The following is a 17,808-nucleotide window of genomic DNA, read 5'->3' on the forward strand; positions in this document are numbered from 1 at the left end:
AGAAGCTGGAGTCTTAGTCCAACCAGAGTAGACAGACCTCACTGAGCCCCTCTGGCATTCAACTGAGACCTCAAAAAGATGATTCCTTAGGAGTAAGAACCATGCACTAGCAGAGCAAGGGTGGGCAAATTAAGGCCCCTGCAGGCCAAATCTGTTTTGCTGCCTGTTTTTGTAAATAAAGTTTTATGGGAATATAGCTATGCTAATTTATTTATGAACTATCTATGCTGCTTTTGCACTACAGTGGCAGAGTTGAGTAGTTGCAAGAGAGACTGTATGGCCTGCAAAAGCCTAAGATATTTACTATCTGGCCCTTTACAGAAAAAGTTTGCTGACCTCTACACCAGAGTAAGGGCTACCTCCTAGGACTAAACGCAAAACACAAATCGATCCATCCTAAACAAAGAATAAAAAAACTAAGCCTGGCAGAATCAAACAGATTTAACAAACTGCTTGCCAGAACACTCAATGTATTTTAAAGAAAAACAACAAAATGTTTGCCAAGATATGATCCATTATGTCACTTATACAATTATTACATGACACATGAAACAAAAAAAAGTAACATACAATCAAGAAAAAAAAGCAATAAATAAAATATAAATAGACCCTGAGATGACCCAGATGATAGAATTAACAGACAAGGACTTTAAAACAGCTGTTCTAAGTATGTGTATTCAAATACTTGAAGGAAAAGATGAACATAATGAGTGAACAGGTGGGAAATCTCAACACAGAAATGGAAACTATAAAAAAAAGAATCAAATGGAAATTCTAGAAATGAAAAGTACAATATATGAAGGAAAAAGCCTCCTTATCTTTTAGAGATACATGATGAAAAATGTACAGATAAAATAAAATGATATCTGGGATATGCTTTAAAATAACCCAGCTGTGGGGAGGTGAAATGGCTGGGGGTAGAGCTGAAACAAAAGTGGCCATAAGGTGATGACTATTGTAATTAGAAGATGGATATGTGAGAGTTCATTATACTGTTCTCTCTGCTTTTGTATTAACATTCTCCATATTCAAAAGCTAAAAAAGAAAATCAATCTCCACAAGAACAAGCTGTTTTAACCATAAAACAAGATGTTGTTCAAATGAAGCTCTGTGTACATATAATACTTCCCCCATCTTTGCCAAGTTCCCTAAGATATGCAGTATTCACTCTGCATTTTCACGGATTTTCAATGCTTGGGGAAAGTTAGCATTTCATAAACACCGTGAATATTTAGGTGTATGCCAGTTTCTCCATGTACATGTTATAAGCTTAAGACACACATAGACACAAATGGAGATATTGGTATTTCATTTTACAAAACGGGATTGTATTATATTGTTCTTTAACTTGCTTTTCCAAAATAATATATTTTGTGGACATCATTCCATGTCAACAAATATAGGTCAACATCATTTTTTAAATGACTGCAAAGCATTCATCATTGAGAGTCTACATGCCCTGTACTATGCATTGAAATTTCATAATTTCAATGAAAGACAGAAGCTATTTGTGTTATAGAAAGTTGTTTCAAGCAGAGGAAAAAACATACAAGTACATATATGGCTCTAGGAACACTTGTGACTTTAGGACCATAATTTGATTGTAAGTATGTCTTAATCTATGTAGTCACAAGCCATATTATAATACAGTTGGAATAAATTTGTTAAAAAATACTGTACAGTAAAACTCCACTTCCATTTTCTGGCTACCAATAGAAATATAGTTTAAGTAATAAATAGGAAGCTCGTTATCAATATTAGCATTTTCTGGCTGGGTGTGGTGGCTCATGCCTGTAATCCTAGCACTCTGGGAGGCAGAGATGGGAGGATCGCTTGAGGTCAAGAGTTCAAAACCAGCCTGAGCAAGAGCAAGACCCTGTCTCTACTAAAAATAGAAAAATTAGCTGATCATGGCAACACACACCTGTAGTCCCAACTAGCTACTCAGGAGGCTGAGGCAGGAGGATTGCTTGAGCCCAGGAGTTTGAGGTTGCCATGAGCTAGGCCGATGCCACAGCACTTTAGCCTGGGCAACAGGGGGAGACTCTGTCTCACACACACAAAAAAATTTAGCATTTTCCAAATAACCCATGAATTGTATTCCAAAAGTTTAATTCTAAGGTGCCTTGGCAAAATTGAGTATACATTTTCCTAGGGAAGCTATACAAGATAGCAAGGATCTCAGGTCAGCTGACAAAGTTTAAAGTACTTAATTCATGATGTACCATAGCCCCTCCCCTACTAAATTTTTGGAAAACCACTAAGGTAAGAGAATTCTCATTGGAGGAATCTATGGCCACAAGTGAGCAAAAGCACTTTTAAATATTTTTTAAATTTATTAAAATAAAAGTAAATAAAATATTAGTAGCATTATATGTATCTTAAATTATATAATAGTAATGAATATATTTACATATACCATTCTTTGATCAAGGAAATCTTAAAGATGTTCCTTTCCTATGTTACAAATTACATAGATATTTTGCTTTGTTGCAGAGAATATACACAGTAAAAGATATTTCCCTCTGGGTCTGGTTCCACTCAAACATTCAATGCCTTTATTTTTTTTTTTATAATGACAGTAAAATATTTGTTTTCTTGTTAACCTACTCCCCTAATTCTTCCTCCAAAAACATAATAACATTGTTAAAAATCTGGCCTTTCCATAAGCCATCATAGTAAAATATAGAGCTTAAGCTTTACTTATTTTTGGCTTTTTCTTAAAAATTTTGAGAAACATAATATATAAAGGATTTTTAAACTAGTACCAGTGAAAAATTCATTGACTAATAAAAGAGTACACATTGGCACACATTTTAATAAAACAATTTACATATAGGTACAGTATTTTAAGAAATGAAAAACAAAACAAAATGGAAATGAATAGTAATCATCTCTAAATGGGAAAAGTTTTTCTCACATAAAATAATGAAGTAATCACAAAGGAACATATTTATGCTGTCAATGCCTTTTAATTCAATTTTTTATACTAAAAAAGAAATTACTTTTTTAGGTAATAAAAATGCTATCTGCTCAGTATATAAAATTCAAACATATCAAATATAAAGAAAGGAAAGATAAATTCAATCCCATCATCTAGAAGTAACAGCTATGACTATTTGGATGAACATCATTCCAGATCTCTTTATGCATATATACGCCTTAAGAAACACAGATATGTAATTTTACATAAATGGGATATACTGTTTTATACTTTGCCTTTTTTTTCTCAATACATGTCAATGACTATAAATCTACAGTACATCTACATAATCTTTTTTAATGGCTGCATAGCATTCCACTGCATGGATGAACCATAATTTATTTAGCCATTCTCTTACCAATGGACATTTCAGATTCTGTCCACTATTTCCCACTTATTATTAATACAAAATTACGGTCTTATTCATCCATCTTTGCACACTCATCCTTTTGTTTTCTTAGGATAAATTCCTAGAAGCAGACCTGTTAGGTAAAAGTTATGCGTACTTTACACCTTGATAGAGGCTTCCCCCTGGAAAGGCCAAACTATTTCACACACCAACCAACTGGGCCTTTCTGCTTAGACTTTCTGCAGGGCTTGCCATAGTCCACTACCTCTACCCTCACTAGCTTCAGCTCCCTCCAAATGGACTATGGAAGGACAGCAGGATAGACCTTAGGTCCTAAGGTTTACTTCTATCACCTTCCTTCATCTCATCTCTCCCAGGGCTACAATGCTCAAACCTCAAGCACTTCTCCTTTAGATTCTTCCCTTCCCCATTCCAACCTCTTTTTTCTAGATCTGTTTTTTTTTTTTTTTTTTTTGAGACAGAGTCTCACTCTGTTGCCCAGGCTAGAGTGAGTGCCGTGGCGTTAGCCTAGCTCACAGCAACCTCAAACTCCTGAGCTCAAGGGATCCTCCTGTCTCAGCCTCCCGAGTAGCTGGGACTACAGGCATGCACCACCATGCCCGGCTAATTTTTTCTATATATATTTTTAGCTGTCCATATAATTTCTTTCTATTTTTAGTAGAGATGGGGTCTCGCTCTTGCTCAGGCTGGTCTCGAACTCCTGAGCTCAAACGATCCGCCCACCTCGGCCTCCCAGAGTGCTAGGATTACAGGCGTGAGCCACCGCACCCGGCCCTCTTTTTTCTAATTATCTCCAACAAGTCTAACTCACAATTCAAATTACCTGGAATGAAAATGAAATTCTCACAGTTGCCAAAAAAGGTGGGCAAAAGTAAAACTGCCTTAAATTATTCTTGAAGGGAGGTGGAATGAGAGAAAGAGAGAGCATGCGTGCACACACCAGCACACAAGCAACCAAGCAAGCAAACAGGAATAAAGTCACTATCTTAGCCTACCAAGTAAAGAAAACTGACATTTAGGGACAAATTACTCTTTCGACCTACCATATAACTTTTATTCAAAAATACTACCATCTTTCTTTTAGTTATGAAATTGAGTACTTATTAGGTGCAGACACTGTACTGCAGGCTTAAGGGAGACTAAGATGAAGAAGGTAAGATCCTTGCTTGTAAGAAGCTCATATTCCAGCCAGCAGGAGAGTTATCAGGAGAAACCTGATAGAAGAGCCTAGTGAAAGTTTGACAAAATCAAACAGGAGGCAATCCAGGGGAGATCAGCTCATACAGGAAACAAGGGCATAAAGGAGAAAATACACCTCCTTACTTGCCTTCTCCATTCCTTCCCATACTCACTGGAATCTTGGTTTGTGGCTTCAGGAACTAGAATAGGGATTCCAGTAAAGTGAGGGTTAGGAGTGGGAGACTAAGCTAGGAGAGAGTTCCTGGGGCCCCAGGGTAGGGATTCTGTGCTCTTGAGTTTGGGATTTCCTGCCAGTGATAATACCTGGGAATACTTTAGCTCCTGAAAGGCTCTTGTTACCTTCTCTCTTGGTTCCAAAAGGCTGATCTGTCTTCTCCCCTTTCTAATGTCAATATTCATAATTTCTACCAATCCCTTAGACCATGGTGGAAGAGAACAAGTCTTAAAAGCCTCTAAATTCCGTATACTTTTAATGATCTTAACTTTTAGCCAGGTACTATGCTTGTAAAGACAGAAAGATACATGAGACATAGTTCCTGTTCAACAAGAATTAACAATCTAGTTAGGAGTAGGTAGCTGGGTAACTGCTGTTATATAGGGTATACTGTGGTTAAAGCCACAATAAGTTAAGGCATCATGAAAGAAGCCTCATGACCTTCTTAAGAGATTAAAAAATGTCTTCCTGTATTGCACGAGGGAAAGATGCACATAGATGCTAATGATTAATCCTGGTATATAAAGACTTGTAGTGGATTGATTTATATCAATCTAAATGGAAGAGGGAAAAGTGAGTAGAAAGAAGTCTTCATGAATTTACCCTTCCTTTTCAATCCTGGGGGGGGGATGGGTACCAGGTGGCATGAAAATCTGTCTGTAATTTAAAACTAGCTATGGATAGTCTAGAAAGGGTCCCTTTCCCCATCACTAAAATCTCTTCCTGATGACACATTTTCCCTTCCTCCTCTAATCAGATCCATCTCTTGGTTGTAGCAGCACTTTGGGGTATAGTGGGATGGATTATAGTGGATTATGGATTATGGATCACAAAAATCATAAGTGATTGAAAAGAAACGAAAGAAGAGATTGTTATTTCTGTAACGTACAAAAGATTTTATATATACACATATATACATACAAAAATACATATATACATACATGTGTGTATATTTACACATACATATGGTTTGAGGGGATTTGGGGATCTTCCTTTACCTTGACTATCTCCCCAGATCCTCCTCACTACTACCTGAAGTGCACAAAAATGAAGTCTAAACACCATTATTTCTTGTGAAAAGAAGGAACAGAAAAGTAACTTAATTAGTAAATAGAGTTTGGACTGGAGCCCAGATCTTAAGAGATGTAAATTGGCTCTCTTTTCATAATGCTACACTTTCATGTTGACCTCCATTCTTCCATGCAACCAGTCCAAAATGCTTGCTACATCACCTTCTCCTTACACATCTCTCACCTCAAATCTTCCTGTGGCTCCTTACTCATCTCCACTAACACTGAAATACTGAAGTCTCTTCACCTAGAAACCTTCTTCCTCTCTAAAAACATCTTCCTCTTCACTTCTTATACACACTCATCATACTTGTCCTGTCTCATCTAAACTTTGCATACTGACTTCTATGGAAAGACCTTGCCAGGCAGGAAAGATAAATGAGCCTTATAAAAAAAAAGTTAAGGTCATGTTCAAATGCACATTCTGCCTCTTACCATCTGTGTGACCTCAGTCATATTACTTAACTTCTCTGGCCTCATTTTTCCAGTCTGCAAAGAAGGAATAATTCCTAGCTCACTGGGTTTTAAAAGGCACCTAGCATATGTAAAGTGCTTAACACAGTATCATGTACTTAAAAGGCACTTAATAAACAGTAGCTATTACTATGACAATGACATTTACCTAACACCACTCTTCCTACATGCCTGACACTTAAGTAGCCTCTCAAAATAAGTTAGTTTTCCTGTCCTCCATCCTTGAAACAACTTCCTTGTTCTTTTCCAAAACGATTCAGAACGTAGTTCAGATCCAACAAAGATCTCTCCAATTCAGCTGTAAAAGTATATGTGCATTTACTAAAATCTCAACACTCAAGTAGAATGATCCATATTTAGAACTACCCAGACGTCGTGTCTTCTCTTAACTTTAACTCACTGGAAGAGAATCACATTTGGCAAGTTCCCCAAAAGACATGCCTACAGAATAGCTCTAGAGAAGACAACTGGGTGTCCAGATGCATTTCAGAGTTACTATAGGTGTCCTCGCTCGGCAGCCAGAATAAACGTTGGTTACACTAATCATACAACGTAAGTGAAGGAAGAAAACCAGACAATGGCCCATAAACATCAAGGAGTAACTGCGAATAGATGCGATACAGTGATGTGGTCTGGGAGAGTGATAAGCGAACAAATTTCCGTGTGTGTTTCTGCGGCGTGTGACTGTGTCATCGTGTGTGCCTGCGAGTGTCCGTAGGACTGAAAGTACATTTGTGTGCGCCTAGAAGTCTGAACGCGGGTGTGCATCCCTTTGAACCCCGGTGCGTAGCGAGCAACCGACCGTGCGAACCCTTGTGGGGGCTGTCCTCCAGGCTCTTACCTCTGCGGACGAACAGGTGGACGCCGCTGGGCGCCGCCATGTTGGCGCCGGTCACGTGGCCGCGAGCACTCGCTCGCCGCCCCTCCCGCTGGAGCGGTCCAGTTGCAGCGCCGCCGAAGACCGGAGGCGCCGAAGCCGCCCGAGGGGAGCGCGCGTGCGCGCCGGGGGCCGACTGCGGGAGCGCTGGCGGGGGAGCGGCTCCGGCACCCGGGCAAGCAGCGGAACCCGCGGCCGGCCAAGCCCGCTCCGGCCGCGAGAGGCGGGCTCCAGCCGCGGCTCGCGCGCTCGCTCCGAGCCCCGGCGCCCAGGTGGGATGGAAGAAGCCTGTCAGGTAAGCGTGGCATCCAATATTTATAGCATCAATATTTTGGTGCATGGAAACGTGAAGTTGGGCGGAAAAAAATAAAACACAATCTAGTGTTCAACATAGCACTTTGCATTGCCTGCCACTCTGTTACAGATTATTTCCCTGGATTAAGTTAGAAGGTAAAATTTGATTCAAAGTCACAGCTGCCCCTTTGCTGTCCCAGGATCTACATTGCTCAGCAGGGACTCCAGACAAGACAGGATCTGTGTGCAGCTGCAAAATCTATTCTAGGTATCCCAGTGGGTATGTTCTGGGGACTTCTCTTTCCCCAAGGACACCCCCCTCTTGGCAGTATTAACTGGAGTCTTAATCCTAAATTTGACATTTAAGAATAAAAGGATGACGCCTGCCAATTGCACTGCCAAGACATGAAGCCTACCGAAGGCCAATTATGGTCAAGTGAGGGAGCTGATGTATCCCTATTTGTGACGGTGCCCATTTTACCAAATTCGTTGTTCCTGTTACCTGTATTCTGGGGTAGATGCCATCATGTCATGGGCCAGTTGTTATTCATCTTGGTGGCTTCCGTGCCTAGCACAGAACCTGATACCCAAAGAATGTCTGGTGAAGGAACCGTCAAACCGAAAATGTGATAGTTTCAGGACTTTAAATGCAGTAAAGATTGATAAGGTTTCTTGGTGAATGTGTGTGATGTCTCCTAATTCGTTTTTAAGAATTTAGTTTACACACTTAGTGAAAAATCTAGACAGATCAGAAATGAGTAAAGGAAAAAGTGCAATTCCCTTCCTCACCCTCTCTACACTGCACAGCCCCACTCCCCAGTCAACTACTGTGTGCCTCATTCCAGACCTTTGCCTTTTACAGGCAAATATGTGTAAGTATTTTATTGAACAAATGGAATCATATACTTATTGTTATGACTTGCTTTTTCTACTCATCATAAACATGAAATCTTAGAACACTTAGCTCAAGCTCATTTTTTTTAATGACTGCATAATTTTACATTTAAAGAGAATTTTGGCATTTCATTAGAGGGCACATGCTTTAATTCTTAGAGACCTAGTTTTGGATGGTTTTGGGTCACCTTGAAAGATAAAGATAAATAATGCTTTCCGCTGAGGTAAATATGATGTACGAGAATGAGAATGAAATGTACTCCTACAGGTTACTTCCAAGTCCTGCCTTTTACAAACTTACATCAATTCCCGGGGGAAGCTTTGTGAATGTGGTAAATCTGTTCTCTGTAGAACCGAAGCCAGTGATCTGAGTGCAGCAAAGGAGCCTGAGAGTTAGCTGGGCACAGTGTCTCAGAAAGTGTGCAGAAGATAGAAACCTAGACGTTCCTAGAAAAATTCCTTAAGGCATTAAGCCCTATTTCAAACACATCTGAAATAGAACACATGTTCATGTGATTCAGCTTGGCCAACCCTTGGAAAATAAATGCATGATTTGTTCCCCTACAACTAGAAGGAAAAGGAAACACTATAAGGCCCCAGGTGGCACCAGCATAGTGGAATCCAGTGAGGAAATCCCTAATAAGTTCATTATGCAATGTGAATATCCAGGATGAACTGCAAATGAAGCATATGTGAACTTGCACAGGTGATAGCTCATGCACTAATCATTGATTTGGCTTCTTTCATACATATCCTTCTGACATTAGAAGGATTAAAAGCTGCCAGCATGTGTCCTCCAAAGTCATCAATTTGTGGGATGTGTGCATACTGACCAACAAGGTAAAGGGCTAGACCACTGACATCTAAAATACCTTGCATTTTTAATGTTCTGTGATCCTGGGCATTCAGAGCATTAGAATGCTTTTATTTAGATGAGTAACCACTATTGAGTCACTTTTTCTACTCCCGCGGTCCCCAACCTTTTTGGCACTGGGGACTGGTTTCATGGAAGACAATTTTTCCATGGACCCAGGGTGGGGGGAATGGTTTTGCGATGATTCAAGCTGATTGCATTTATTCTGCACTTTATTTTTATTATGATTGCATTGTAATATATAATGAAATAATAATACAACTCACCATAATACAGAATCTAATGCTGCTGCTGATCTGACAGGAGACAGAGCTCAGGCAGTGATGCAAGCCATGGGGAGCGCCATGGGGAGCGGTTGTAAATACAGATGAAACTTCGCTTGCTCACCCACCCCTCACCTCCTGCTGTGTGGCCAGATTCCTAACAGGCCAGAGACCAGTACCGGTCTTTGGCCCAGGGGTTGGGGACTGCAACACTACTCCATTTCTGCCCATGCTCCTACCTGTGAGATGAAGGTTAACTATATTGTGACACTTCATGGATTTGAATTCTCACCATTATTCAGATTTTGTATTTGGGATTCTTGAATTAAAAGTTGAATATTTTTTCAAAACCAGGGTTCGAGAAATAAAGGATATCTTCTCAATACCTTTAGTTTCTGTGTCCAAAAATTCATTCTTGAATGTTAAAATATTTTTATTAATAGTGATTAATTATTGTTTTATAGGTCTTTGACTTTGAACTTGTAAAGATCACATCTCACTAGCATCTTTTAAAATCTTATCTTCATTTACAAGAGAAATAAATCAGAAATAAATTCTGATATGCATATTTTTCGAAAGTCAAATTTTCCTTTCTCCTTCTTCTACTTAATGATATTATAGACTTATACCATGTAAGTTTTTCTAAAGTTGTACATAGTTTGTGATAAAATTAAATTATACAGATTTCTGTTATATATGTATTGAATTTTTAATTTAATACTCACATTTTTAAAATGTTCTAAGGGGTTATGTGACATGAAGTAAATCTTTTTAAAAATAAATTTTGTTGCTTAATACATTATCCTGTAACTTGTCCCACAAGTTTAGATTTTTATATATTTGTTAGGATTGCCTATAATGCAAGATACTTTAAAACATAGGCTATAAAATAGGGGCTAGGATGCTTACATCACCCTAGGAAAAAAAATTGTTATGTATGAATACGTTGTAAAATTAACTGAAATAATGTGATATTTCCTACTGGGCACAAAGCAGGTTCTATGGCCTGCTGGGGGAAATTGGTGTCCTGGGACCTACACAGCTTCAGTGGGTTTGTCATTTAGACCCAGTGCCTTCATTCTTCCTTCTTGACCCTGCTTTTCAGTTTTGCCATCTGAATAAGAAAAATTAGCTGTTTGACTTGATTTCAGGATCATTTCTTAGCATTTTACTCTGTGGCTGCAGAAGAATATTTCCAATCCTGCCTTCTAGTTTGTCTAATTGTAGTATGTGGAAATGCTCTTATTTATTTACATATTCTAAGTCAAATAAACATTCTTTTCAGGAACTAGGAGTCCTGCATCAACACAATCCGCACATACACAGAGAACTGTCTTACTAGCTGATTGGACCCCTCTAAAGTTAGGGTCCAGCTTTGAATTTTTATGTGTTCAGGAAGATAGTTTCTAGGACATTCTCTTAGCCAACTTGCTGGCAGAATGTCATGTTTCCCATACCAATCATTTGAGGTAATAATGGATATGTTACTGAGTAATGTAGGGGTACTTTTAGAGAAAATGTGTAAATATTTCACGTTTTGTAAGGAAAAGTAATGCCATATGTTAGGCAGTTGTGAAAAATCAAGTGGATTTCTCTGTGCTGTTTGTGCCCTGTTTCCTTGGTCTTTAGCAGTGGTAAGAGGAAGTCAGGACAAGAGGAAGAAGAGGACTTTAGTTGTATGTGACCCTCCTGCCACTCCCATTTTTGATTTGTCTAATGATATTTTCTCAATCATATAATTCCTATGCAAATGAACCTTTAAGTCCCATTCCCTTCTAAAGAGATCGCTCTACCTGAGTACCTACCGCACTGAAATTGTGAAGATTTCAGGGATATATAGCCACTTATAGGCATAATCCAAATGGGCTCAATGAATTGCATACTGTATCCTCCTGAGCAGTCTGTCAGGGTAAGAGGGGTAGGATGGGACCAGACAGGGCTAACTTAGCTGTAGGGTAAGACCAAATCATCGTCCCAAGGGAGTAGTTGGTGTCTGTTCCAGTCTGGCCAGCATCCATTTCAAGCTGGTTCAATCCTTTGGCTTGAAATATGGTGATAACGCTTCAGCATGATACTGTATCATTGTTGGAGGAGTAGCCCACCTATTACGGTGGCAGGGGTTGAGGGAGGGAAGGGAAGAGAAGGGTATAGGGAGGAACATGAGGGTGATCCCAGACCCCACTCACTGGTGCATCAGAATTTTCTGATAATAATTCTGCTTCTGTCAAGTTGGCTTTGGAACTGTGCAGGCTTGAGAGACAAGGCTTCCCTGACCTCATCTCTTGGGATTGGCTCTGAGGGAAGTTGGGTTAAAGCCCAAGTGTGCATTTGCCCCATGGAATCTCAATAAAAGCATGAACCATTATAGGCTACCATCTATTCCCAAATTGGTAATCCCTGTAAAAGTAGCACCTGCTTATACACTTCTGGAGAATGAAGAACCCCATTAAGAGTAGAAAAGAAACACAAAAAAATTCTAAGAGAATTTAGTGGTAAATCAACCAATTAATAAATATGTAAGTGCCTACTCTGGGCTCCAAGGAGATACTATATTGTCTTGTTCTGAAGAAACTAGTAAGAAAGCTGAGAATAACATGCTCATAAGATTGTCCATAAAGAAAGACCAAATTGTACCCTTAACTGTAAACTCCATAGGAATAATGCCAGGTGTAAGAGGTCACGGACTGTAGCCATCCCTGGCTGCCAGGAACTGAGAAAATTGCTGAACTCTAATGATATAAGTTCCCAGGAAATTATGCCTATTTAATCTCCTTCACTTCCTGCAAAGATGAAGGTGAAAGGGAACTAATGCTTCCTTTAGCATCTCTAATCCATACTCATAGAAGAGAGAAAGGAAAATGCTCTCTTTATCTCCTTCTTTTTAAAGTCTGTTTTGATTCTTCTTCTCTGTTTACACGTCATACTGCTCTTTGAACAACATTCCAAAAATACAGAAATGTATGATACAGAAAGTAGAAGTCCCCCAGATTCTTCTCAGGTAAGCACTGGTACCAAGTTGACATATAGTCTTCTGTACTTTTTTCTATGCAAATACCATTGGCTGTACTTTCTAAGGGAAGGTGTCCAATTTTACCATGTCCAATCACACATCTATATAGAATAAAAGACAGAAGACTAGGCAAATCACATGCTAAAGGAAAGGAACGCACAATATCACCTACGTCTTTACTGCAGTCTACAACGCATTCTCTTTCCTTTTGCCTGCACTCTGCAGCTGTTTCTCGTCTTTCTTTGATTTTTTTTCCACTCTTCTGTAAGGTTACATATTTTCCTATGGCTTTTTTCCCTTTCCCTCCTGAAGTGATGGTACATTCCTGGTTATTTTTCTAGCTTTGCTTATTCTTTTGCTAGATTTATGGTTCTGTGTTTGCTGTTAAATTCTTAGCATGTTTGGTTTAAGATATATGGTCCTGTAGGACTGCATGAGGCCAGTTGATATGGAGAGGAGTTTGACCATTAACATTAGAGATTGAAAATTTTTATGGTTTTTATATTTCCTACCTATATGCATGAAATAGTATTCCTCGGTCAGTTAACAGTTACACAAAATAGACTGCAGTAAGAAGCTCCAAAGTGGAGATTATGAAATAAGAAGGGATTTAATAATAGAAAAAAAAAAACTAGCTGTATGTCCCTTTCTCTGCTCCCACTCTCCACCTCCACTCCCCAAACTGGCTGAGAAAAATAAGCAGTAGTGCATTTTTTAACTTCTTCTGCTCGCCTCTCACTCGACACATTCTATATTCCAGACCGAAACTGTTGAAACAAACAAGGGGGGCAGATGCTGCCTCGACCTCTCTTCCCATTGAGCTGAGCTCCTCTGTGCTCACCCCGTCCACTTTAGCCTGGAGAATAACCTGTCTCGAGTGCATTCTCCTCATCTGAAGCACGCACAAACATCACTGCATTTTCTTTTGCTTGATAAAGGATAAAGGAAGAAAAGCGGCAGCTGCTCTAGGAGCAGACAGCAAACAAGCCTCGCTGTGGTGGCCCCCACGGCCTTCACAAAAGGGGATTCAGAGAGCCCGTTAAACAAACACGTACAGCCGAAGACTTCCACACAGATTCACCTGCCAAAATTATTAATTGAACATTTAAAGAACTGTCCAGGTGAACTGAGAGTCTGACCAAAGCACATTTTCCAACCAGTCTTTTATTAAGGTAGAGGAGAGCGAATACAGTTGAAGAACTGGAAATGGCTTCAAAGATCACCTTATCCAACTCTAACCCTGCCCTCTAATTTTAAGATAAAGACAGTGAGGCCCAGAAAGATAGCAGGAAAGAAGATTCATTCCTTCTCCAGCCTGTGTATAACACTGGAAGTTTTAAAAAATACTTTGTTACATTTACACAGTACTCCTTATAGTGTCCTATACACAAGAGCTCATCAGATATTCATAAGTGATGACATTATGCTTTTATTGCATTATATTTCTCCACAGGGTTAATGGTAAGTCCAAGAAAATTTATGACATAAATTTTCAGAGCTTTGGTTTTACATCTAGTGTCTGTTGACTCATAGAACCAGGGTATCAAAGATGGAGACAATTTACTTGTGGTAACAAATTTTTTTTCCAGATTAGTCCTTTACCAAATAAAGTGCATTGTAAATGATTCCCTTGAGAATCAGTTTCCAAAGAAAAGAATTGAGTATTGCTCTTTTTTTTTTTTTTAAGAAAGCTTTTTATTGTCTTTTCTTTGGGTGAATTCTGCTTTGTGGAAGTCAGGCAGAGCAAAGTCTCATTATTTGAAGATGCCACTTGCCTGCTTTAGGTAAACTTTTATTTTTAAAATTTCCTTCATTTACAGTTGTCTCTTATTTAACAATTATATGGAGCTTCAGTTGCTGAACAAAATACCTGTAGTAATTTTATTTAAACTTTAAAATTTTTATATTAAACTAACATGGGAATAGTTTTTAAAAACCCATACAATTATAAAAAGGTTTGCAATGAAAAGCAATATTCTCTTATTCTACCCTTTCCCATTCTGATGCCATGCTGAACCAGTTTGAACTGGTTTTGTTTCTAGTTACTGCTCAAAGCCATGCCAACTGTAGTTTATTATATTTGGACTTTGACTTGTATGGACTTCTTTTCTGGAGTTCATAATTTCCTATTCTAATTTGGACCAATTACTTTCTTAAACATGTTATTCAGTTGCCATCCTGAAGTTTCTTTTTATTGAAATCAAATTAGTTTTACTATTTCTTGTGCTCTCCATCTTACATGCTCTTTGATTTCACCTTCCTTTTGCTAAAATAGATCTACAAGTAACTTCATCAGAAAGAGTGGGAGGTAAGTTTTCTGGTTTCTGATATTTCTAAAACCACCATTAGTTTGCTCTCACACTTGATTGATAGTTTGGGTATTAGGATTCTAGGTTCAAAATAATATTCCATCAGAATTTTGAAGATATTGTTCCATTATCTTTTAGCATGCAGTATGGCTGATAAATCTAATGCTAAATTTCCTCTTTTCCCCCAGATTACGTGTGTTTTCCCCTCTGAAAGCACTTAGGATCTTTATGTTCTGGGTTCTGAATCTAATAATTTAGCCTATGAGTGGATCTTTTTAGTAAGTGGTACAGTGGTTAAGAATCCAAGCAAGTCATACTTCATGGACCAAAATCTCAGCTCTGCTGTTAACTAGCTGTGTAACCTTGGTCAAGATAACCTTCTTAGGCCTCATTTGAGGATGATACTATGTACCTCAGAGGGTTGTTATGAGAATTGAGGTACCTGTGCAAGTGCTTAGTAGACAGTAATAAGTGCTCAATAAATGTTATGTTGCTCGATCTTCAGTGAGCTCTTCTAGTCTGAGGATTCATTTCTTCACCTCTGAGGAATTATCCTTTCTTTGGTAACGTCCTGTTTGCTTTTCCTCTCTGAAACTAAAATTATTGGCTATTGCATTTCCCATATTGATCCTCTGTTTTATCTTTTCTCTCACATTTTCTGTCTCTCTTTTTGACGTTCTGGGACATTCCCTTAACTTTATATCTCAGTCTTTCTGCTGCTTGAATTAGAGCAATCATTTAAAACTTCTAGGAGCGCTTTCCTCCTCGCTGATTGTTCCTCTTTCATAGTATTGTTTTTATTTCATATATGCTATATCTTCTTTTCCAATTTTTATTTTGAAAACTTAAAGGTTGAAAGAACCATACAGTGACACCTGTATATACTTCCACCTATATTCAATAATTAAAAATTTTTGTCACATTTGCTTTATTTCTGTTTATATACATATTTATTTCTATGTATGTATATGTGTATATACATATACTCCCAACTACACAAACATAAATTTTTCTGGACCATTTGAATGTAAGTTGCAAATCCCATGACTCTTTGCTCCTAAATACTAAAGCATGTGACTCCTAGAAATAAAGACATTGTCCTACACAATCACAATACCATTATCACAACTATGAAAATCAACAAAACTTATCATCTAATAATGTCCATATTCAAATTTTCCTGTTGTCTCAAATGTGTGCAAAATGGCAAAATCTACCAAAATGTAAAATGTCCATACCCTTTCACTTAGTGATTCCATCACTATTTATCCTGCATACATACTCCCACATACACAAAATCGTGTATACAAGAGGGATATTCACTCCAGCACTGTTTGTAGAAGATAGGAAACAACCTAAATGTCCTTTAATGTAGTATTGGGTTAAACACATTGAAATCAAACTATGGAATATTATACAGCTGTTTAGAACTAAGGTATTTAGAACTGAAGTAATATGTACTAGTAAAGATACAAGTTAAATTTAGCTGGAAGAGGCAAGAGTCGGTAGTATGTAGTAAGTATGTCACATTTGTCCTTGTAACAAAAATTATGGATGTTTGCAGACTGATAATTAATTCAGATAAAAGAGAAACTGGTAAAAGTAATTGCCTCTGAAGAAGTGAATTGGGTGACTGGGCAACTTATTTCTCATCAAATCACTCTCACTCATTTTGAATTTTATACTATGTATATGTTACCTAATAGAAAATAGTGCTTAAAGTGGATAGAAGTTCAATCCTATAGAGCAGGGGTTCTCAACCAAGGGTGATTTTGCCCCCAAAGGCCATGTGGCAATGTCTGGAGATGTGTTTGGTTGTCACAACTGGTGGTGAGGGTGGTACTATTGGCATCCAGTGGGTAGAAGCCAGGGATGCTGTTAAACATCCCACAATATACAGGTCAGCCCCACAAAACAAAGAGTTATCTGGCCCAAAATGTCAGTAGTTTTGAAATTGAGAAACCCTGATGTACAGTAATTCTTATAGATGCCAAGGTTTGAGAAGAGCTAAGCAAGACTAAAGGAATAAACAAAAATAAAGTCATGTGCATATGCCTAAGTATTAAAATCATTGTGCATTTAAGATAACTCAAATTTCTAGCCACGAAAGGAGATGGAGAAGTCCAATATGCCACTGTTTGCATAACAGAGTTTATTCCAGATTGGTACATTATCAAGCTTCTATAACCTTAATTCATGTTAATTTTAACCATTATTTCTAGGATTTTACAGGCATACTTGTGCATGTGTGCACAGCACATATACAAGAATATGCATTGCAGCATTGTTTGTAATGGAACATATTGGAAACAACCTAAATAAGTTACTAGTGAAGTAACTTTTGGTATACCCATACAATGGAATACCATGCAGCCATTAAACACTACGGCTGTAATAATCTCCAAAATATAGGCCAGGCACAGTGGCTCATGTCTGTAATCCCAGCCTTTTGGGAGGCTAGAGTGGGAGGATTGCTTGAGGCCAGGAGTTTGAGGCTAGCCTGGGCAACATAGTGAGACCCCGTCTCTACAAAAAACAGTGGAGTGAGTGACACACTTCTGTCTGTAGTCCTAGCTACTTGAGATCCTCAGGTGGGAGGATCCCTTGAGCCCAGGAGTTCGAGGCTGCAGTGAGCTATGATCATGCTCTATTGCACCCCAGTCTGGGTGACAGAGCAAGACCCTGTCTCAAAAAAAAAAAAAAAAAAGTAGATTAACTAGAACACAATGTATGGTAGGTTACCATGTATATATGAGATATAAAAAATATACATGATATGCTCATTTATGCATATAACATCTGAAAGATATACAAGATATTGGTAACGGTGGTTGTTTCTGGAGGATTGGGGCAAGAATCTTTTCACTGTATGCCCTTTTGCTTTTTATTTCTATGTGCATACTTCCTGTTGAAAATAACTCATATGTACATAAACACAGCTCTACCTGAGTCAATGAGTAAATTAAATGCACTGTA

At 38.4% G+C, this 17,808-nt stretch overlaps 1 protein-coding gene across 1 annotated transcript in view; it reads right to left on the reverse strand.

Moving 5' to 3' along the window:
• METAP1D (methionyl aminopeptidase type 1D, mitochondrial) overlaps positions 1 to 7,580 on the reverse strand; it is a 76,920-nt gene extending 69,340 nt beyond the window's left edge. Inside the window, 2 exon segments of the mRNA XM_069471081.1 lie at positions 7,153 to 7,552; positions 7,554 to 7,580. Coding sequence (XP_069327182.1) covers positions 7,153 to 7,552; positions 7,554 to 7,580 — 427 coding nt within the window.
• Positions 7,581 to 17,808: the final 10,228 nt, after the last annotated feature.

The sequence above is a fragment of the Eulemur rufifrons genome, chromosome 1 (genome assembly GCF_041146395.1).
Source record: "Eulemur rufifrons isolate Redbay chromosome 1, OSU_ERuf_1, whole genome shotgun sequence".
In the NCBI taxonomy this organism is placed as follows: domain Eukaryota; kingdom Metazoa; phylum Chordata; class Mammalia; order Primates; family Lemuridae; genus Eulemur; species Eulemur rufifrons.